Source organism: Aquila chrysaetos, chromosome 25 (assembly GCF_900496995.4).
Source record: "Aquila chrysaetos chrysaetos chromosome 25, bAquChr1.4, whole genome shotgun sequence".
In the NCBI taxonomy this organism is placed as follows: Eukaryota; Metazoa; Chordata; class Aves; order Accipitriformes; family Accipitridae; genus Aquila; species Aquila chrysaetos.
Window position 1 is genome coordinate 3,148,307 of NC_044028.1, and position 22,625 is coordinate 3,170,931.

The 22,625-nt window shown below is 38.8% G+C and overlaps 1 protein-coding gene across 7 annotated transcripts in view; it reads right to left on the bottom strand.

The window, feature by feature from the left end:
- EPN2 (epsin 2) overlaps positions 1-22,625 on the bottom strand; it is a 47,337-nt gene that overhangs the window by 7,503 nt on the left and 17,209 nt on the right. For 6 of the 7 annotated variants that reach the window (XM_030001715.1, XM_030001709.1, XM_030001712.1 and 3 more), the window contains 5 exons: positions 17,185-17,965; positions 6,737-6,849; positions 5,103-5,195; positions 4,684-4,840; positions 1,510-1,683 (listed from right to left, as the gene is read on the bottom strand). In XM_030001715.1, the coding sequence (XP_029857575.1) occupies positions 1,510-1,683; positions 4,684-4,840; positions 5,103-5,195; positions 6,737-6,849; positions 17,185-17,779 (1,132 nt within the window). In that variant the 5' untranslated portion in view covers positions 17,780-17,965. The remainder of the gene's footprint in view (positions 1-1,509; positions 1,684-4,683; positions 4,841-5,102; positions 5,196-6,736; positions 6,850-17,184; positions 17,966-22,625) is intronic. The other variant, XM_030001716.1, reaches the window with a different exon arrangement.

Here is a 22,625-nt window from a genome sequence, read left to right on the forward strand (position 1 = left end):
TTCTAGGGCAGCAGTTCAGATCAGCTTGAGTGCTCCTACTCTTACCCAGGACCAGGGAGAAGGATAATGTCAGAGAACTGTCCTTTCTTACGTTATTAGCCAACTAATGCAGAGCTATGTGCTTTTAAATCACAATCTAAGGCACACCTTAGCATGCTGGATTTTTACTGAGTGTCTGCACTAGAGAGACGTATAGGCAGGCATATATTGCTGCAGAAGAAGAGAACAGCAACAAATTTATGGCCTAAACTATAAAGTGTGTTAATCAGCCCTCAAGTAAAACACACTTCTGAATACAGTTCCAAAGACAAATGTAGCACTGCTACAACTTAAGTGATGATTTGACTTATGCTTCCGAAGTGGAAAGGAAGAGGAATGCAATAGAAGAGGTTATCTACGCCTTGTAGAGATGGTAAGGCCCTGTTAGCTAAAGCAGCAGAACTTGCCCGTAGTTTGCAACCAATGAAAACGTAACATTTTCAAGATGTGGACACACCCTTACCTCAAAATGGAAGAGAAAAACCCCCACCTAAATGAACAGCAATCACACTCCTGAAAAGCTTTAGTTTGCTTTTTTTTTTATTAGCTGAAATGTTTTTCTAATTTAGTTTTAACCTTCAACACATTTCAAGCAAATGAAGGTACAGACTTAGCTCCATAAAGAGTGCAAAAAGACAAAACCCAAAAGAATGAGTGAAGGTTGTGTATAACAACAATAGTTCTTATGAAGAACAAAGACCCACCATAGTTAAAGAATCATTCGCATAATGATCCAGTTATTGCCCTTTGCCCAGTGAAAAGCTGATTAGACAATGTTTTGCAGTACTTGGATTCCTTTGTTTATTATGTACTGAGATGAATGACTAGCAGAAAATGCATTTAGGATGCATTTAGCCACGGTGCCAACATGAAAATACCAGGTATTAAGATTCATCAAGGTTGCATTAGTTACAGAGCATGAATAGACAATTACATCAGCACCTTCTGCATCTTGCTACACAAGGGCTTAGGGATAGCTTTCACACCCTCAGTCTGAAGTAACAAACCTTCATTTGCACCTCTAAAAGTCTCCTCAGAGTGTGGAGCTGCTCAACCTGTCAACCTACATCTGCAGAGACATCCATCTGCATAGCTATTTATCATGATGAAAGGTAAAATTACAGTATCATTCATTTCCAGAAATTAAGTCCTTGTCTAATTAAAGATAAAACCCATTTAAAAACCCAACAGCAGCAGCAGTCGTAAGCACTCAGCATGCATCCACACATAGCAATAAAAGAATGTAGAAGGGACAGAGCATGAAGAAGCAACACGAATTCAGAGCTGCAAGTCAGAATAATTACATTTGAAGTTCTCGCTGCTAGCTATTACAAGTCCTATTTATTTTACAGACCAGTTCTGCGAATTGTTCAGTACATAGCTTCTTTTAACCAAGCAATGCAAGAAAGTAATTCAAATTTCACCTTCATTACTCAAATAATATGGATATGGGATGAGACCGTTTCTCACCAGAAGTAGAGAGAGGTTTGTTTGCAGGTGCTGGTCCCCAAGGATCCACAGAGGATTTTGCTGCAGTAGAAGATGGCTGAGCAGGAGCCCAAGGGTCAACATTTTTGGACAGAGACTGAGCTGTGGATCCTGCAGGTGCTGCCCAAGGGTCAACAGAAGCAGCTGGTTTGGCACCTGCAAAAAGAGCCAGCAGGAACACAAGTCAGTACAGTTTCACTTTGGAAAACTTTCCTTGGAGATTAACCTCTCTTATAAGCCATTACTGCCTATTAACACCAAACATAAGTAGGTGCAGCAATTCAACATTAGGAATACTGATAAGTCTCAGCATCTGTGTCATACATACTGAAAAGGCACAAGTAAATTCTGTGCAAGACAGATGAATAAAACAAATCTCCCATTTGAAACTGAATAAAAAAAATCTGCAGTTCCAACAAGAAAATAAACTTGCTTTTGTTACAGGCATTGCCACCACAACAGACAGTATCTGACTGAAAGTGACCTAAATCACAGGGTGTATTTATGAACTCAGCAGAAAGAAGGTTTCTAAAAAGCCTGTATGTAAAAGGTATGAAATATACAACAAAGAAAAGAAATCTGTAAGATTCAAAGGGAATAGTTTTCAAACTCTTTTTACCGTACTGTTACTTTATAAAAACATAAACAGCTTCCCTGAGCTAGCTGTGCTTTTTTTATTCCCATTTGTAAGCACTCCTCCTGACACAGATCTCAGCTGTCCACTGATACCCCTTCCTATATATTTTTTTTTTAAACCCAATGCCTGAATGTTCAGGATTCTCATTTTTGTTGGGAGATGCTGACAACTCTTCATTCCTATGAATTCAGATTACTAAACTGCTTATGGTTGTGTACAAGGTTAGGGCTTTCTAGAAACTTGCCTCACTATATGCAATTTCCTGCCAGTTTTTTCTTCTTCCTCCCCAACCTGCTATTTTATTGCTTTTCAGCATAGGTGGCCTCTTCTTCCTTCTACCATTAAATGAAGGTATTTTGGCTTATCAAGGACCAGCAAAGCAAATCACATTTCAGATTTGCAGTGGGCCAGATTTGTGTTGGAAGATATCACTGCTGCCCCTCCCCGGCCATCACAGTGCAGGAATGGGAACCTAGTACTTTAAATGCGCATGCTGTACAACTCTACAGTGATCAATTACCTTCAAGTCAGATAGTACATGCAAACACAACCAGTCATGGTTTAATTGCTAAATAAGAAAAACTGTATAATCCAAGAGTAGGACAGAATTATCCATGTGGTACATGTCTATTATCTTTAGCCACCAGGTGGGTTTCAGGTTACAACTGAATATTGTTTTATTTTTTAAAACTACATACAAACCCCCTTGGCATCACAATATTCTTGAAAACCAATTCAGTGCTACACACAGTGGCACAAATTCCAATTTGCAATGTTGGTCTTTGTTTCATCGACAAGCGGCATGGTCTTGCTACAGCTCCGGACCAGGAAATGCTAAAATTTTCCAAGTAAGTCCAATTATTCCCACACCGGTACTTACATTTCCTTTATGTACCCTTAGTGCTGAGTTACGAGCAATGCCACACAAGAAACGCTAATGACAGCACTTCCCCTAAACGAAAGCTTTCAAAAATGTCTTTTCTTTCATAAAGAGAGTGCGCAAAATTAGAGCACTTGGGAAGATACATTCCCGTAGCTTCCATTATCGCTACCGAAATGCCAAAGCACATGCAGGTTTTGAGAAATACAGTTTAATGAGTCACTCTTTTATTAGCAGTCAAATTCATAAATCTTACAGCTTCAAGACTACCCTTGGGAGCCAAGTAACCAGCAAGGTGGAACAAGGGGTTGTTCTACGGTGTTAATAAAGTTGGGAGCCACTGAGAGGAAATGCTACAGCTGCAATTGATGCAAGGAAAATCTTGTCAGAGGATGATATATCAAGATTTGAGGAGGGTGGATTTTGTTTGGTTTTAACCAAAGAAAAATACATTGAACAGCCTTAGGGCCCAAAACTTGGACTTTTTCTGATTTCATGCTTGCAGCTTATCACCAAAAAAGAAACAGATTACACTTAGAACAACGAACTGTAGTTGGCCCAGCAGCTATGTAGGTGCCTTTAATGCCACCATGGAGGTGAGGGGAGGCATTTCATTATTAAAATTCAAAATTTTTATCAGGAATCTGGATGGTGGTGTGCTGAATGCTAATGCAAATGACTTTGAAGCACTTTATATCAGACATTGTAGAATCACCAGCCTGAAGCAAAACTGACAGAACTAAGCTGTCAGTCTTCATGAAAAAGCTTCCATTTGCACAGAAATCCCCTGTCCGTCAAAAAAGAAAAAAACCCAAACCCAACAAAAAGTAGATCCAGCTCCAATTCCACAGATGTAGCAAGTTCAATATTTACTGTGAGGAACCATCAACTTTCTTATGCAAAGGAGTAACTCCTTGGACAGACTTTGGCTAACCTAGAAAACAGCACACTACGCTGGCAGCAACACACACACACAAAAGCAAACACGCAAAAAAGTGGGCTTAATTGTTCTTTAAGATGTGAAGCACTGGATCTTTCACTTCAGAAACAGATTCCATGAATTTAGCATGAAAAGCTTATGAAACACAGTGAATATTTAAAATGGTAACCTCCATTTTTTTTTAGTACAAAAATCTCCATTTAAACAATTTAATCCATTTGGTTTTGACAGTATACACATCCCATTTCACTAGGAGCAATTAAAGACATGGTAATTCAGATCTATGGCTTCCTAACCATAGCACCCTGCCCAAGTACTATATTAAATACTGGCAAGAGTATAAACCCACGACACTGGACACAACTAGCAGTCAAAGCATGAGCATCCCCCCCAGTCTGAGACAAGTTGTTTTTGCTGTACAGACAACAGAAGCTTCACTCTTCTCCTCTTTCTTAAGATTCAAAATGCACACACAAAAACCCAGCTGCTTAAAAAGCAGGAACGGAGTGCAACTTCCATTTGTTTCTGCTTGGAAATGAGTTAGGGGAACATTAGTTCTAGAGTACAGGGAAACAATCAAAACGGACTAATACCCTGTCGTTATCAAGCATGACATTGTACATTGAGAAACTTTGAAAAGCTCAACATTAAAAAGCAAAAACTTTAAAATAAGCATTCTTTCAGGCACTTTATTCTTACCAAATGATTGCCATGGGTCAGAGGCAGTAGCTGCAACTGTGGATCCTCCCCAGGGATCAGTTTGGTTTGCAACAGCAGGAGGTCCCCAAGGCTCCGTTTTCTGTGGGGCCGGTGCCGATGAGGGCAGGGCATCCATTAGGTCCAACAAAGTGGTATGCTGAGGGCAGGAATAATCTGAGCTTTAATCAAGAGCATTACCAGTCTGAAGTACAAACCCATGAGAGTGAAGAAGCAATTTTTTTCCTTTTACACACCTGCATTGACTAGTAGTTTGAAATTTAACCCACATGGAAGAAGCTTTAAGCTATACAACAAAGCAATCCCAAAAGCATAAAAAAAGCTCAGTATTAAGCTATTTTGTGTTACTGTATTTCAGCTTTTGGCAGCATAACCGGGAATTTCTTAGTCGAAGGCACTACCTCCTTCTTTTTGGGAATTTTAATTGTGTCTCTGCGACTCTCCTCCAGAGCCATCTGTAATCTCAGATCATCTCCGCGTCTGAGGCGCTCCTCCTGCAAAGGAAATCAACACTGTTGATATAGACCATTAGCCTAGACTGTGCTGCTTGCTCCCTCCAGGTATCTAGCCCCCTTGGCAGGACACTGCCAGGGAAGGTCTGGGCAGTACTCCCTACCACCCTAGGAGTGATGCGCACCACAGGCACGCGCAGTGGGACTGCCAGGATTATTTGCTGTAACTTGTACATAACACAAGTGGGGGGGAAAAGAAAAATTTCTTGTGATTCTTGCCTCAAACAGAGGTCAGGAGCGCCCTGACCCCGTAACACCAGCGTAACAGTGTGATCATAACAACATCCATTTTGCTGACTGAAATTTACCCTTGTGTTGTTTTATACCTAATGGGAAAGCTATAAATGAAACTTTCTTTCCAAAATTCAGTTACAATGCTAGAAACACCACAAAACTTAAAGTAAATATCCCATCTCTAAATTACTGTAACGGTTTTGAGCATTCAAATGACCACCGAAGGACATAGTGATTTAAACTTTAATCTTCCTGGCTTTTGTCAGCTTCCCTCCACACCTGATGCAACTGTTACAAAGAACACTAAGTGAATTAATCTAGCCAACTCCAAGCATATTTTGTATGTTTTTAACATCTGTAAACTACCATGTTTGTGGTACATTCAACTACTTTAAATATCTTTGCTTGCATCACGTCTTTCAGAAGTTGACTAATTCCCCAGTTGGTATTTCCCTTGCGATTTTTTAAGCTATTTCAACTGATAGACTTTGATTTTTATTTTCTTTTAACTTTATTGCTCAATAATGACAAAGTTTACTGGGTGATAGTTTCCCTTCCAAGCACAGAGATACTAATGCTTAAGATACAGCAGTAAGCTAAACTTGTCACAGGAAGCCTCTAAAATATTACAGACACTCAGCACAGCTGACTTGAATTTTCAATCATAGCTGAGATTCAACAACTTTGTTATATATTAACATGCAGTAAACTTTATCCACAATTACAGCATTTACTCCAAATTCAGAATGAAGCTCCTAAGAATTAACACAGTAACATAACCCATGTGACAGATTAGGAGCCAAGTTATTTTAAACCAGGTTCTTTATATATTCTAGTACTTTGTGTCAGGTCACCCTTCTGTTCCAGACAATCTTACTGAATGAACAGATCATTCAAAATTTCATTGTAATCAGAATTCACTGACATTTCTTATGCTGGCCCCATTAATGAAGGTTTTCAGGACTAGTCATGTTTTCAGTTTTCCTAACTGAAAACATCTTCAGTAATGTGATGATTAACATCCTCCCACACAAAGTCTCCTTGCAAAGTGACTGTCATCTTCCACTAGTCTCAACAGCTTGGAGGCTGAAGTTACTTTAAAAAGAGATTAAAAAAAAAAAAAAAAAAAAAAGAGCAACATCTTCCAAAATGGCCTTTCTCTCCCCCTATTCCACCTGGAGCAAAGCCAAGCTGCCATTGGAAAAAAAAAAACCAACACAAAAACAAACAGGATTGTAGTCTCAACTATCAAAGCATGGACACTTTGGAAAACCTACACGGCAACTGACCTGCTCCGCCACTTCCCGGCTCATTGCCAGCGCGAGCTGCAGTTGGAGCTCCTCTTCTCCACTTGTCTGAGGCCGGGCCTGCTCGAGCTCTGAGGAAACTCGAGGGGACGTAGCTGTTGGAGACAAAATCCAGCAAATTTAACACACCAAACAACAAAAAGATATAACAGGTTTGATTACTTCTCTACCCAGACCATCCCACTTCCACACAGACATTCTCAAAGGTCCCCAGCACACCAACAGGCCCGCTGGGTGCCAGGGACCACCGACTCGCTGATCACCATCAGCTACCTCAGCTGTCAGAGTTAAAGCTTGTACCAAGGCTGAGGTTAACAAGCCAGAACAATTAAGCAGGGAGAATTTTGCAAGACAGTTCAACTGCTTTAAAGGAAAAACGTTCCTGGAAAACAAAGGGGGTTTTTGTGTTAGTAGGGTTGTAATATCAAGAAGCATCACCAATGAATGCTGGATACCCTGTCAGTGTATCAAGCTTTGGATGGCAGGACACTGACTTAAAAAACTATAGAATTAATTGTTCAAGAAAACGTTTGTTGATATTTCTTACATCTTCCAATGTCAGTAAGGATTTGCTGGGAGTTGGCCAATATCAGGGTAAAATCGGATACCACCCACTTTTCTGTAAAATAATACAGTCTTAATGGGACAGATAAAGAACTATTCTTAACTGCTAAAGCAGGCTCAGAGACAAACAAGCCAGCTATTCATAACCAAAATTTACAAAAATACTGTATCATTCTCTGTTAAAAAAAAGTTTAGTATGTAGGTTGGGGGGGGTAGTTTATTTTTTGTTGTTGGTTGGTCTTTCTTTGGATGAAGACTTCTCTTAGCTGAGAACTAGGTGGTAATCTCCCCCACTCCTCCTCAAATAACAGTCGAGCTTGACAGCTAAAATACACAATTTCTCAATACACAAATCATCTTTTACTGCTGTTTTCACTACAGTAGCATGCAAAAATTCCCATCCCAATGGGACAACTCTAGTAGGTTTATCACTATACAGTAGTTAAACAATTTTTGCTCTCTCTCAGATAGTTCTCTAGCATCCAAATCATTTACACAAAAATTTTATCTTACTTTGGCAAGGAAGTTTGTATTTAATGGTTGGAATGATAATTAGTTTGGCAAAATATATACTGACATTTAATAAAGAGGAACCATATTTTTAAACCACCATGTCAAGCTCAAAAAAATTAAGTTCCTTCTTAGCAGGTCAGCTGGGCATGAAAAAACTAGATTGCCACACTGTAATTTAAAAAAAAAAAAAAAAAAAAAAAAAAAAAAAAAAAAAAAACTTCTTCAGTCACTACTCTAATCCTCCAAATACTTCCTAGTCTTGTCTCCTCCTAAGTTTTAGGCCAAAATGACACCACAAAATAAAAAGTGCGACCTTCTCTCTCACCCAGCAGGTCAGAAGGAAGGTGACTCTCTGTAAATGAGGAATGACCTTTCCTTTCCACCATACATCCAATGTGCCATCCCATCCCACTCCATTTCTAAAGGGACAAATTTATCACCCAGAATGACTCTTCCATGTTGTGCTGATCCTGAAGCTTTCAAGCCAACCAGACAAGCTCCTTACTTCACAAGATGTTACTCATAACTCAATTCTATTACTTTTTCAAACTTTCTGATATAATTTACCTAAATTTAGCCTGCTTCACGTGTACTTTTTGCTCCAACAGTCACGGACAGGCTCTCCAATATATTATATGGACTATTACAGACTTAAAGTAGGAATAAACAGGGCATCAGATAACAGGATGTTGACTGCATGGAAAATATAACCTTAAAATGTTTGTAGAATTTGAATATTCTTCAATATGAAAATAAAGAGAATTAAAAGAAAACCGGATAAAACTCAACACAAGGTTACCAAAAGGTAGAAAAAACTGAGATCCTTCTCTGATTTGTCAGTCAAAAGGAAAAGCAGTAAAGTTAATATATGTGGACTCCAAGCATTTTATGATGCTAAATAGAATGTTACTGTTAAACAGAGATTGTGTAAGAACTGAAACAGGTAAAGAACCAGTTGAAGAAGAGATTACATCATACTGCCTACCACCAAGGAAGTTTACTAACAGTTTCTCAAGAACTGGCTTTAAGACCCATCTTAAGAAAAATTACGTAATAAACAAATGCAGGAAGTTATGGGAAAATGCAAAGCTAATGCTAAAAAAATTGTCAAACTAGAAGGAGAAAGAGGAATTTAAAAAAAAAAAAAACAGATGACTGAGAAGGGAAATGGGATGATACAGAGAAAGAAAAATAATTTATCTGATGACCACCTTCTGCTAATTGGGGGCATCAACTGCAAGTGACAGAGATGTAAAGAACTTACTTTAGTACTAAAACACATGATAATTCCCAGCCACTAACCTAATACAGCTATTACTAACATTAGCACTACCGCATCAAAGCATTAATCAGAATTCATCTAACATAACAAATGCAATTCTAGTAATTCAAATCCAAGACAGATGATTTCAAAACAGAATGGACATGGAAACGCTTCCCTTCTGAGCACAGAGAATATTTTATGTGCTTATCTTTGCAAAAAGAAGATTGAGCAGTTTGCGATTGCTAAATACATCAGGCTTGCAAATACTACAGAATGAGAAAAGCTATTTAAGATAAAGGGGCAAGAACTAATGGTATAAATTGACCATGAATAAATTTGAGATATGAATAGAAAGCAGCAGCTTTCCAGCAGGAATTATAGAAGGAAAGAGTCATAACTGGTTTAAACACAGAGCTGGATAAGCATACAAATGGGACACCAACATAGTCACTTGAGAACAGATGGCCACTGGACTATGATCAGGCAGGTACCTTCTGGTCTTCTATTTCTTTAACGGCAATTGTAGGGAAGAATGTCATTTCCTGCACTTTTTGCATAGGAGTTTTTCCATCTCTGTTGACATAACTACATTCCATAACAACTAAGCAGCTGATGGTAGAATGACTTTACAATGATGTGAAATGGGTCAGCTCCAATCATTCTCCTCCCATTTCCACATGAAGGACTACTTACTGAAAGTGCTCACCAGTTTCAGCTTAACAGCACACAGCATTTTTGCACTAAAAAGCTGCAAGAAGCAGGGATTACATCCTACTCCAAGCGCCTCACTCGCCCTCCCATAGTGGGTCCTCGCCTCCCAGCCGCGCACGGGAACGGCAGGCTTGCTTTGGCAGAGAGCTACATGACCTCACAGCTCCCAACAGAGACCAGCATTCAGCAGCTCCAGGATCTGAACACAGATAATAAGGGGTCTCACAGATATAGCTTATTTCTTTTCACTTTTAGGCTTTTCAGCAATTCATTCTACTTGGTTTTATTAACTCTAAAAGGCACTTTAGAGCTCCTTTTACAAAAAAAAGGAGAAAACTGTCAATTTGAAATTCTTCCTTGGGACTTACATTAAAAAACATTGATAAAAATGTTGCTATTTTACATTTAAACTTCTGCAGTGGTTATAAAACCATCTACATTAAACAGCTGCCAGCATATTTTTTGAAAAAGGATTAAGGGAAATTCAAAACACTGTTCTTGGTAGTAATCTGACAGGTTTTATCCAGCAACTTCACTCCTAAAATCCTGCAGTATTACAACTGCTCTTCTATATTGGCCTCATCCTGCACTAACATTTTAGTTGCAAGGATCTAGCATAAAGGTTATTGCCTTAGTAACAGTATCGCTGCCACACAAAGAATCTCTTATCCCACAGCACATGACAGTTAACTCAGATGTTTATGTAAGATGGGACTCAATAGATCAATTCTGACCTGCTAAACCCTGCTTTGTTGCTGCTTTGAGAATTTGGAGATCCCGGCCCCCCTAGGCTGCCCAGAAGCAACAGCGTGGGTATCTGCTTCTGCAGGGAGACATGCCACCAGGCTGTCTTCTCAACAAGACTCTAGCTGCAGTGCAAGGAAATAATTTCCAACCTCAGTTAATCACTAAAGCGGGATTCTGCTCCACCATCTGTCTCTAGTACAGGCTATGACATCTCTCATACATATCTATTGGTAATTTACTGTATTTTGGCTATATTAGAAGCCCTCTGTAGATGTCTATAGGTTTGGTTAAGTTAGTGAGTTAAAGTATATATACAGTACACAGCTAGAAAGCAGACTCATTGCCTACATTAATGATAAAAATCAGTCCCAGCATAAGAATCAGACTGGGTATTTTCATTCAGAAGTGTGTGCTTGGTTTTTTGGGTTGGGTTTGGGTTTTTTTTAAACGCCACCCTAGACCAAGTGATGGCACAGAGTGCCATGGAAAATAAGCCCCAGCTTTATAATTTGCAGATGGCATTCTTAAGAACAGAATTCAGTTCTCAGTCACATTTGTTCAGAAAGAAAAGCTGCTTCCTCACTCAATTGGTATGCCTACAAAGCTAGACAAGACTAAGGCTGACTTGAAAAATTAGAATATCATCAAGGTAAGAACATAGAAACTGATAGCATTTCACTTGGGAACCAAGCAGAGATCCCATTTGTTAGCCTTCAAATAAAAGACTATTCAAATAAAGATGGGATACTTTCAAAAAGCCAATCTAACCTCTCAAATTATGAAAGCGAATGTGCAAGCTGCTTAATCTAGAAGGAACTGTGTAACCCACCTTTCCATTGGGAATTAAAGAGATCTCTCAAATACAAGAAGAGAATTAATAGCACCTATTAATGTGGCAAGGTGGAGCTGATCAGCCTTACTGCATGATTTCTAATTGCGCTGAAGCAGACGGAGCACTTTTGAAATTAATTTAATACTGAACAAATCCTTAAAGCTTGTTTTGGTTGAAGAGCATTTTTTTCTCTCAGGTGATCCCTGCACTCATCTTAATAGACACAGTTAGATAATTTATTGCAACTACAGAAGCCTGGTTACACCAATGGCATCTCTCACCTTTACTTAGAGCACCAGAAAAATAAAAGTATGATGAGAGGATTAAATCAAGTTGTCAAGTGACATCTGACAGATAACACAGGAGCCTACCAAATTCCTTCAACACCTCAAACTATAGAAATTATCCATGCAGCTCATCCAGACTCATAGCTGGATGATATCCCATATATTCCCTAAGATAAAAGGCCAGGGATGTATTCCAACATGTACGAATGCAGAACAGATTATATAAAAAAACCAAACAAAAAAACCCACCCAAACAAAAAAACCCAAACAAAACAAAACTTTAAGAACAGGAGCATTCTGAAATTCCTATAGTGTCAAACCCAAATTAGTAATTCCTCTGAATTATTTTCCACTCCAAGCGAAAGGGGAGACAAAGCTGACATAGATGAGTGAACACAAACTTGCTGACGCTTCACAAAACTGTTTTTAAATAATGAGTCAACTTACTGTGAATAATCACTGGAAATATTAAAACTCATTATTTCAGCTAAAGAAAATTGCTCCAAAAAATCTTTACAGGTAAGTTTAAGAGACTTGGCATTTCACAAGATCCAGAAAAGCCTTTTTCAGTCCATCTTTCACCAATCTTTTATCAAATAGGCTGCATGTATAATGAATCTGATTTCTCAACCAAGCGGCCTACCTCCAGGCAAAGCACTCCTCTAAAATCAGGTCACACTATGCACGTTGCGTTGTTCCCTACTCTGCTGCGTTTGTGTTAATGAAATCAGGACATTAAAACACACACCAGTCTTGGTCTGCCAACATTTCTAAGTGCAACCCAAACCAAAGGCAGCAGATGGCCAAAAGAAAGGACACGTGTACAACCCAAAATAACACAGGTAGGTCCTCATTTAGGCATAATAGGATTGGACCTCTTTAAAAAGCGCAGCTTCAGTAAACTTGGTTTTAAAACATGAAGGCAGTACAGGGAGAGGACCAGCATTTTCCAGGGATCCTTCAAAGCTGAAGCTAATCCAAACACACTATCTTCTGGGGGCAGGGGTGCCAAGGAATTGGCTTTGTCAGTCACTTCCCTCCAGGTATTTTTTCCATCATTTTTCTGACTCCATAACCACCCCAGCCACAAGGAGCTGCAGCAGACTACACTGCTTGCTTCCTGAGCAGCCACAGCTCAACCATGACAATCCAGATAGGTCTGCTAAAGACAACACAACTAACCTGCTCCCAAGACGGCTGAGAAAGAACAAGGTAATCCAAGTCCCTACACTCCTGCCCCATCTCCTAAGAGCTTCTGCAGGCCCGAGGTGCTCTAGCACAGCGTTTTGCAGGTACTTTAAACGGTCTGCCACACTGCAGTGACTGCGGGTCACACTTCTGCCATGCTGACCACTCCAGTGTAGCAGAGTAATAACCCTGTGTAAGCCTCTGCTGAAAGAATGCTTTAAAAAGATAGCTACTAGATGAAGGACTTTATCAAGACCAGTAAACTCTAAAAAATGCACTCCCAAGCTTGAAACAGCATCACATTTCAGACTTAAGAGTTCTATATTAAGAACACCCTACTTCTCCCCATGCAGCCATAAATCCAGAATCCTATTTAAGTGGTCATTGGCAGCTGTAGATGAAACAAGGCTAGGAACAAAAGGCTGAAGTTTTCAAAACTGGGTGACTAATGTCTAGCATAAAGACAATATTTAGACACAAAGACAGATTAGGGGTGGGGAACTACTGCTCCAAAAGATTTCAAATATTGACCTTATACTCCTTCCTCTCCCCAGTAGGTTTCGTTTCAGCACCACACAAGAACATTCCCTTAACGTGAAATAAAACCTGATACCAGATTTCATGCAACTCCATACAATTTACAGATTTTCCAAAATAAATAAGAACTTTTATGTATTTTGTCATGGTATATTTAATAACTCCTAACTTGAACATTAATTGCCCCTGGCTTAAAGCTGGAAGATAGCCAATTGTCCACAGTATGTCAGAAACTGCTGACAAGATGGAGGTTGGGAGGAGCTTTATTTTTGCTTTTAGCTTTACAGTATCTCTCTTGGCTTCCATTTACAGATTATGAGACTAGATAGCAAAAAACCTAATACTTTTACAAATGTTTGCATGAATAGTCAGTAATATTCACATGCCATAATGTATTCCCTAGAATTATACAAGCTTTACAGCACAGAGATCTTCAGGGCCAACAAAGTCATTAAGGCAAAGCTTTGGGGGAAAGAATCATGCTTAACCATTTCACTTTCCACAGTTTCTAAAGGATTGTTAGAGACGAGATGAAAATATCTGCAAGGAAATGAGGAAAATGTCCTTATTTGCCAGTGTGTCTTGCCTGCAGCAGTGAGGGATGATGGTACATCAGTCAAGAGATCTTTTTCCATCTTGAATTCTCTCACACTATACAGGCTATCAATACTGCTTTTATTTTTTCATAAAGGATAAATCTGAGACACAAAGACCAGCAACTTTACAAGAAAAACCTTTCTGGCTCAACATCAAATACAAAAACCAATTCTTACATGCACTGTCGGATACAAGCCTACACACATGCTTAAGAAGCTGAAGAAGAGCAGTAGTTTGAGCATTGCACTGTTTACAGTCAATGCTGTACAGTGCAGCTAATTCAACGTTCTGAAGAAACTGAACAAAAAAGGGTCCACTGACTTATCCAATATTGCACTTTCAGTAATTGACAGAAGGGGGAAGAGATCCCTCACACACAATCTGGACACATTATCCACTGGAAGTTACTTGTTCCCCTAGTGACCTGTCCTGCAGAAACTATTAAACTCTTTCAGCCAGCTCAGGCTTCTTTTCTTCTGCAAGAAAGTATCAAAAATTAGGAGATTTTATAGCCAAACACAATCTTTTCAAGTAAGGGGAATGCATTCTCGAAATCTGCAATCCCCACCCACTGCATCTAGCAAGGAACAAAAATGCACTAATACCAAAACACTGAGAGTTGAAACATTTCATTTAGCTATCTATGTTGGTAAAAAGGCTGTTACGCTCTCCCAAGCTTTATTTATATTTGAATGTTAATAAGACATGGTAAATATTTAGCAAAGAGGGTGGATGTACATTTTTAATAGGCAAATCTCATGCTATAGATTGCAAATCTAAATGCCTCTGATCTCCTCTTCAAAGGCTCAGAGGAATGAAAGACAATTCTACCATAATATACAGTACAGAAACCGCATCTTAAAACTGTTATAAGGAGAGTATTTCCCAGGAGCTAAGCATAACTTAATTCCTTTTACATATTTTACTCAATCCATATTTTCAGAACAAAAGAAGGGTATCGTTACAGAATAAAAGAAAACATGATGGATACAATCTCTTTCACTTTAAATAATGAAAAGCATCTTTTCCATTAAATTTAGAAGGCACAAGAATAACCCTACATTTATGTAACAGATTAAATGTCTGGATTTTGATGAAACTCCTTCCTCGTTTCCTAGGATAAAGGACAAAGCTCTACACAAAGTTTTCCATTATTGGAAGCACTTAGCACAGCTGTTTTGTAAGGTGCTGGTTTGCTTTGCTATACTCAGTTAAACCACAGAAGAAACATATTAAAACTTCAAAAGATGCAGATCATAAAAACTAACAACCATCTGTATTTTTGCTGATAGCTAATTAAGTCCAGGAGAGTCTACAACAGAGGAAGAACCGGGGGGGGGGAGAAAAAAAAAGAAAAAGCCTGAGATTTCTAAAGCTTCTTAGGTACATGCTTATGGGGGAGGAAAAAAACAGATTAAGAAATCATTACCTCAAAAGCAATCCTGCAAATAAAGATATACAGCAAAGTCATACACAGGCAAATGAGAGAATCCAGTAAATCAACACTTTGTACTGAAAGAATAACCAAACTTGCTTCTTGACATCTAGTCCTCCATCAAAAATCTAAGGAACAACAATTGTGTAAGGAACAACAATTCAGAAACACACCCTGCATTGCTCAATCCTTGCTGTGAGGAATAGTTTGAAGCCTCTGGTAGCATTTAACATGACAAACAATAGTTACATGCACTAATTAAAGTTAAGAGCTGGTGAAGAAATAACCCTGTGGAACAAACCAAAGGTGTGCTCAGCATACCTTAGTGACTATTACTTCAGTCCATCAGCATAAGTTAAAAACAACAATATTTCAATCTCCTAAATTAAGAATTTTTGCTGTAGTCAACAGAGATCTACAGATCTCAAAAGAAAAAATGTTATTGATATGATAACAATATACACATTCTTCTTTAAAAAGTCACACTGAATCAATGCTCAAGTATGGTTATTACAGAAAAACTAAGATGTTTGTTACTCCACTGCTAATTAGAGACAAGATAAAAATTCTCATACCTGGAAACCTTCATGCACTTTTTTTGAACCCTGCATCCTAAAAATATTTCCTTCTGAAAAAAAACTTTTTCATGCTCTTTTCCATAGCTTTAAATGGACAGAGATTCTCTTCATCCTAGCTTGAATTGCCCTGCTCCCTCCCACTGCCTTCCACAGAAAACGTCTGTACATGTCAGGGGTACTGACACCATTCACGTATTTATAATTTGAGAAGTGCTTTGGGACATAGGACATGAAAAACTTAAGAATCTTAAAACTGGTGCTCAATTGATTCACCACACTGGCTCAGTTACAGTCCTCCACACACTATAAGCATTCATTTAAAGAAAAGATTTTCCTTCAGAATTAGACCACAACCACTGACATTCCAGCCAAAGCAGCTTTCATCAGATCATTACTTATATTAAGAAGGATTTAGTGCCAAATCAGGCCTCTTCCTAACATGACAGGGAGTTCCCCCAAGCAGTGGTATAAAGAATCCATTCTTCCCACATCATTGTATTTTTTTTTTTTAAGAATGAAATATAGTATTTAGTACGGATACTTGCATACCAAATGCTGATAGTGTAACTATTTAAACATAGACATATTCAAAGCATTACTCTCTAAGAACTGCTGAACAAGAAATAAAGGAAATTAAATACCAACACTCTTCCCGAAGTAAAATAGCAGCAACATAAAGAAAGTAGCAAAATGATCCAGAAAATACTCTGCGTTTCTTATTTTTTCTTTAATTATACTTAACAAAAAGAACTCAATACAACAAATTTTCAAGCACTCCTTTTAAAACTAGAAACAACAACAACAATAAAAAAAAAATCGATTCAAAGTCTCCCTACTGAGATTGGGGGCCTATCACATCAAACATTGGAACACGTTCACAAAAGCAGCTTGACAATGCTACCTTTGGGAATTGACAGTAAACAACTGCTTTTTAAATTGATTTACGTCAGTACACACATCCTCTCTAAAACAAACATTTAACCAGTCATTTGAAGAGACGTTAGTGCCACTAGGAGACCTACAAAGACTCAGCCATTGCAAAATGCCCCTTGCAGTCAGCATATTAATCCTCTTAGCAGGCACCATTTACTCTCACGTATAACAGCAAAACAGAATTCAAAATCTCTCAAAAGAAAAGGAAAAGAAGCTTCTTTCATGTGTGTTTGCTTGTACTTACAGCCATGGTAAGATGCTGGGGATCCTCCAGACTTTCCATATTCTTGCTCCGAGTAGCTGGTGGATAGGTTTGGCTGACTGGAGCCTCGGCCAAAGGTGATCTGATTGCTACCCACTCCAGTGGCCACCTGAGCCATGCGTTCTTTGGTCTTCAGGGCTTGGGCCCTCTCTGTCTTGAGTCGCTCATCATCCTTCAGAAGAGACACTAGCTGCTTGGATTTCTCCCTCACATTGATGCCCTGGTCCTTACCATCTCGATCAATATACTGAAAATCTTTTAATGTCTGGATAGCAAAAATATTCTCTTTACACTGCTGCGCCACTCTCTCAGAACCAGTTTTAATCAGGTAATCTAACAGAGTAAGGGCCTTGTATACATGTCGCCAGTTCTTGCCATGGTCATTCAGTCGTTTCCAGATCATGCTCATAATTTCAGAAAAGGCCACAACATTGTAAGTCAGATCTGCTATTTCAGTCATTAATGAACTTGAGGGACCCCAGGGGTCATTAGAGGTCGCTTCCCGAACTTTTATTTCGGCCTCTGAGTAATTGTTCACAATGTTCTTCATCTGCCGTCTAATTGACGAAGTCGTCATTTTTATTTCCCTTTTTCCCTTTTTAACAAGACAGATACCAGAACACAAACAAAAAGAGCTATATTTGCTCTTCTATGAACGTTTCCAAACTGCGAAGGCTCCGTATCAGTTGCTTATTTGTAACACGTTCCACTACAATCATTTCCTCTCTTCAAGAGAATGACATGAGAAAATGAAAATCATGACCTGAGTAAGGAAAGAAAACAAAGCATGTTAGTTGTGTCTTTATTCCTACATGGAAAGCAATCTACATACACCTTTGAGAAATTCTGCTAGAGGTGACTGATGAATTTTCTCCCTGAATTTCTTCAGGACATCTGATTTAGAAAACAACTTGCTCTTCTCACAAGTAATATTAAACACTGAAGATTAAAAACCTGAACTGCTGAACAAGACAAAAGCAAGAGATATCCATGCTGATGCAAAAGAAAAATCTTAAAACCAAAACAGAAACAAAGTCCAAGAAATTACTTATGGATTTAGTTCCCAACAAGGTAAAACCTATCCAGAATTTTTAATTACAGAAATTACAACGCTAGCTTGCAGACCTGAGATGAAACTACATTAGAAATTCCACGCGTAGCAGCCATTAGCTTCCCTCTAACAGTTGACAACTGCAGTCTGCTACCATTGCTGTAGGAATCTGCATACTGAGAGAATAAGCAAACTTCCTAAAAATTAACCAAGCTTTTTCTGAAACCTCAGGTAAGTTTAAAACACACTCAATTTCAGGGCAGAGATCTTGAGCAGTGCTCTGCATTCAGTTGAGGCCTAGGGAAGAGAAATGAGCACCAGAACGACGCACTCCAACTCAAGGTGACCTTTAATGCTAAGCAGATTAGAGGGGAAATTTTTTTTTTTCCAATTGCATTTACTTTCTACATTTGACAACACTCATCAGATCTACAGTTCCTGCTCCGTGTGTCTTTCACACAGCACAAAAGAATTTTTAATTATATGAAAATGGAATTGTAAAACCAAAATAACTGGCAAGAAAACCCAAGGACAAGCTCTGCAGCTGGAAAGCTGTCTCAGTTATTTATTTAAGTTTCAAGTAAACAGAGGCCTATTAAGCTTTAGAATACATTACTTGAGTAAACTGGCAGATTTTGCTATTACATTAACACAGTTAGCATAGCCATCTTTGATAGTCACCAGTTGCATGAACACTAAGCACTGATTCTATAACGGAACTTGCCACATTAATAGAGATTGCACATTCAGGATGTCCTCTAATAATGTTTCTTCAAACACTCCAAAGAAGCAACAGTATCACTTCCAAAAGACAGGGGAGAGAAGTAAAGCACAAATTGCAAGCCTAACATTGGTACCATTCAGAATGAAAGCAGAATTAAGTGTCAAGTTGGACAATGTGCTGCTCTGTAATTACTTTCTCAGCATAAAGGCATATACCCTTCCTAGAAGACCGCTCTGGACAAGTTAAACTACCACAGAACAGGTCCAATGAGTTACTGTATTTTATTTTGTTCCACTAAAGCTAATTTTTGGCAGAATCAAAAACTATTATGGCATCCTGGAAAATTAACTGTAAATGAGATCAACACTAAACTGCATCATCTTGGTGTTTTCCCCAATATTTAAAACCAGCTGTAGAAGAATGTTGATCTATTGTCAGGTGGCTAGTAGCAACAGGAATAAAAAGGGGCATCTTCTCCTGGGGCATTTACAGGTTTGTGCATTATAAACCCAGAATTTGAAAAGGATGACCCTATATAAACATTCCCAGGTGCTCATGACTGCTGCTTCACTCCAAAAGTTAACATTGCCCAAATCTGCTGGCTCACCTGCCCTTGTGGTCACTCTCTAATCCATTACTTTCAAAAGCTGAGGCACCAATTAAAAAAAAAAAAAATACACACATACACACACCCCGCCCCAACACACATCTTATCTAACCTAAACCATCTCTTTTTGTCAATAATGGATTAAGGCAATTTCACAGACAAAGCTGAAACAAGTTATCCAAGGAGGTGGCAGCATCTGGTAGAAAGATGGTCACAAAGAACAAAGGGCAGGCTGCAGGCAGTAACTTCTTCAGCTGGTAAAACTGGAGCCCCCAAAGGATACAAGTGCCAGCCTAACCATGAACACAACTATACTGATGATATGGATCCCAGATCCGAAGAATGCAAACCCCCCATAAGTGCCCAGCTTGTCACCCAACCAGAAAAGCAGTAAGTAACATGAAAAATCAAAAACATGAGAACTACGAAACCTCCTAGACCTAGAAGATAAAAAGTCCACCAAGCCCAACATCCTCAGACACAAATCCTCACGTAAAGAGTATGAGAAAAGAACATATATATTCCCTTGCCTTATATTATCAGCAGCTTAGGCATCTTTGATGCAACCTGTGGTGGAGGTTCTACCAGCCAGCAACAGGCACACTGTGTGTCCACCAACCCTTTTTTTTGAGGCCACTTCTTCCCACCTCACCCTCAGCAAGCACGCAACACCGGTGCAGTGAGCATGCTACACAAACAAGAACTTCAGCTTAATTTAAATTTGGACATTTATTCTCCAAGCTGCAGACAGGGGGCATGCTTTTTAAGAAAGAACAAGTCACCTTCGGCTTCTTTATGTCACTCATGATTTTATAGAAATTGGCCATCTCCTTCTGAACTGAGGAACCCCTGAAATGCAGTCCCTCTACTTAGAAGCTGCTCTATATCTCCAATAATCCCTGATGTCTTTCTATGCATGTATTACACTTCAATTTCTTGAGATACACAGTTCCAAGCAATCTACATTTCATATTTGGCAGTAACAAAAGTTTATATCACAACAGTCATTTACAGCTTAGGATTTCCCATTCTTTATCAAATACTTTCTAAAAGTCTACTTGCCTTTTGGTAATTGTGCCTCTACTCATGCACATGAAACCAGGGTCATTTATTCTCCCTATGCAAATGCTTTGAGGCTATTTCATCTGCCATTTTATCGCTCAGCAGGTCTCAATCTTTCATCCTTCCCTTCAATTCAAGATTCATTTCATATTTGACTAATTTGGTTCAATGTGGCCACCCTGTTATCTAGAAACGATCCGGAAAAAGAAGTATTTGCAAGAGCACTGATTTTTGCAGGACAGTTCACTGGGAATAACCCTTCACTGTGGGAACCAACCATTTACTCCGAACCCCGTTTCCTGTCTTTTAACCCACGGTAAATCTATGAAAAACATTTTTGTCTAATGAGAGTTTTGGTTTTGGTGAGGCCAGAGATGAGAGGCCTTACTAAAATATCTTTAAAAGTCAAGTACCCTATACAAGCAAATGCCTCACCTATGTGTACCTCCCCAAACAAAGACAAAAAAAAAAAAAAAAAAAAAAAAAAAAAAAAGAAGTTTGTTTTATTACTTGTTACAACTTCACAGGCTTTAGAAAAAAATTCATTTTAATACCACACATGATATTTGGAAAGGTAAAATTTACAGTACACAGAACACCTACTAGTCCTAAACACCACCAACTTTGGCCAATGAAATAAATACCTCAAGAATTAATCATAATCACAACATAAGCAGGCACACGGACAACCAGGGTGCAATTTCACATGCCATCCCAAGCTAATTGTAAGCCAGCACCAAACCCAGTGGCCTCCCAACCCTGCAACCGCTTCCCCTTTCTCTCTCTTGCATCAAATCTAGCAATTACACGATAGCATAGTAAAACGCAACTTAAGTCTCACAGAAAATTAGCTTTTTAGCACTGGTTTTTCTGTCGAATCAGTGAGGTGACCAGGCTGCACAGTGACACAGTTACAAGCTTTGCTGCAAGGCAGCCTGTGAGAAGAGTAAAAATAATCCAACCCTGGCCTCACTTTTTAAGGAGCTGATTAAACACAACATAAAGCTGTCAAGCTCCAAAAAACAGCACCAGAAAGCGAAGAGACTTCATTCCTGCCCAACTACACCACACACACTAGGAACCTGTACACCCCGTTTCAGCGAAGAAGCCAAATGCAGGACCTGCTGTGCTCTCCATACAGGCTGCAGCTAAATGAAGGAAAAATATTCGTGGTTTTGCTGTAAAGTGCAGGCAAGGAGCAGAATAAAAATCATAGCCTCATCAAGTACAGAAATGGTTTGGAGAAAATCCTATATTTGGGAAACACACTTACATTTAAGATTTATTAGTTGAATTACCAACAAAGCTACACCCCAAAAGCAAGTGAGCTTGGAATACATACATGTGCAGGAGGCCCAATTTACAGCAGTCCCATTCCCTAGACTGGAAGTTTTGCTAGGGTGAAGCTTCTGAAGAAGTCTGCTAGCAGAGAGTAAGTCTGGAGTAGTGCTTTGGAAAAGTAAACATAGAGCAAATAATCCAATGTGTTCTTTTCTTGAAAGAAGTGAAATGAGCATTTTTCATCCTTCCAGAAAATTAGAGATTTTACTGGCATGATTCTTTACCTTCATATCTTTGATTCATGAAAACAAAGGCATTTAACGAGAATCGCATGAATGTCTATTTTTTCCTTTTCTTGAAGGAAAGACATGTTTTCTAATTCTATTCTACTTTTAACCCACTAAAGACAATTTACTCTAAACTTCATTTTACTCTATTAAAAACACAAAGGATGACTGGGGTGGAAAGATGATGGATTTTTTATTCCCCCTCCCGATCTAGTTGTACCAACATTTGAGATAACTATTTTGGCAGTAGCAGTAACCCTCACCAAGAACTCTGTATGCCTTTCAGTATCTGCTTTACAAACTCTCCGCTTCCACACCATACAAAGAAAGTATTCTACTTGATTATTACCAGTCTTGGAGCACCATAACAGCCTATCTTATGATTCAAGAGATCAAAAAGCCAAATATCCC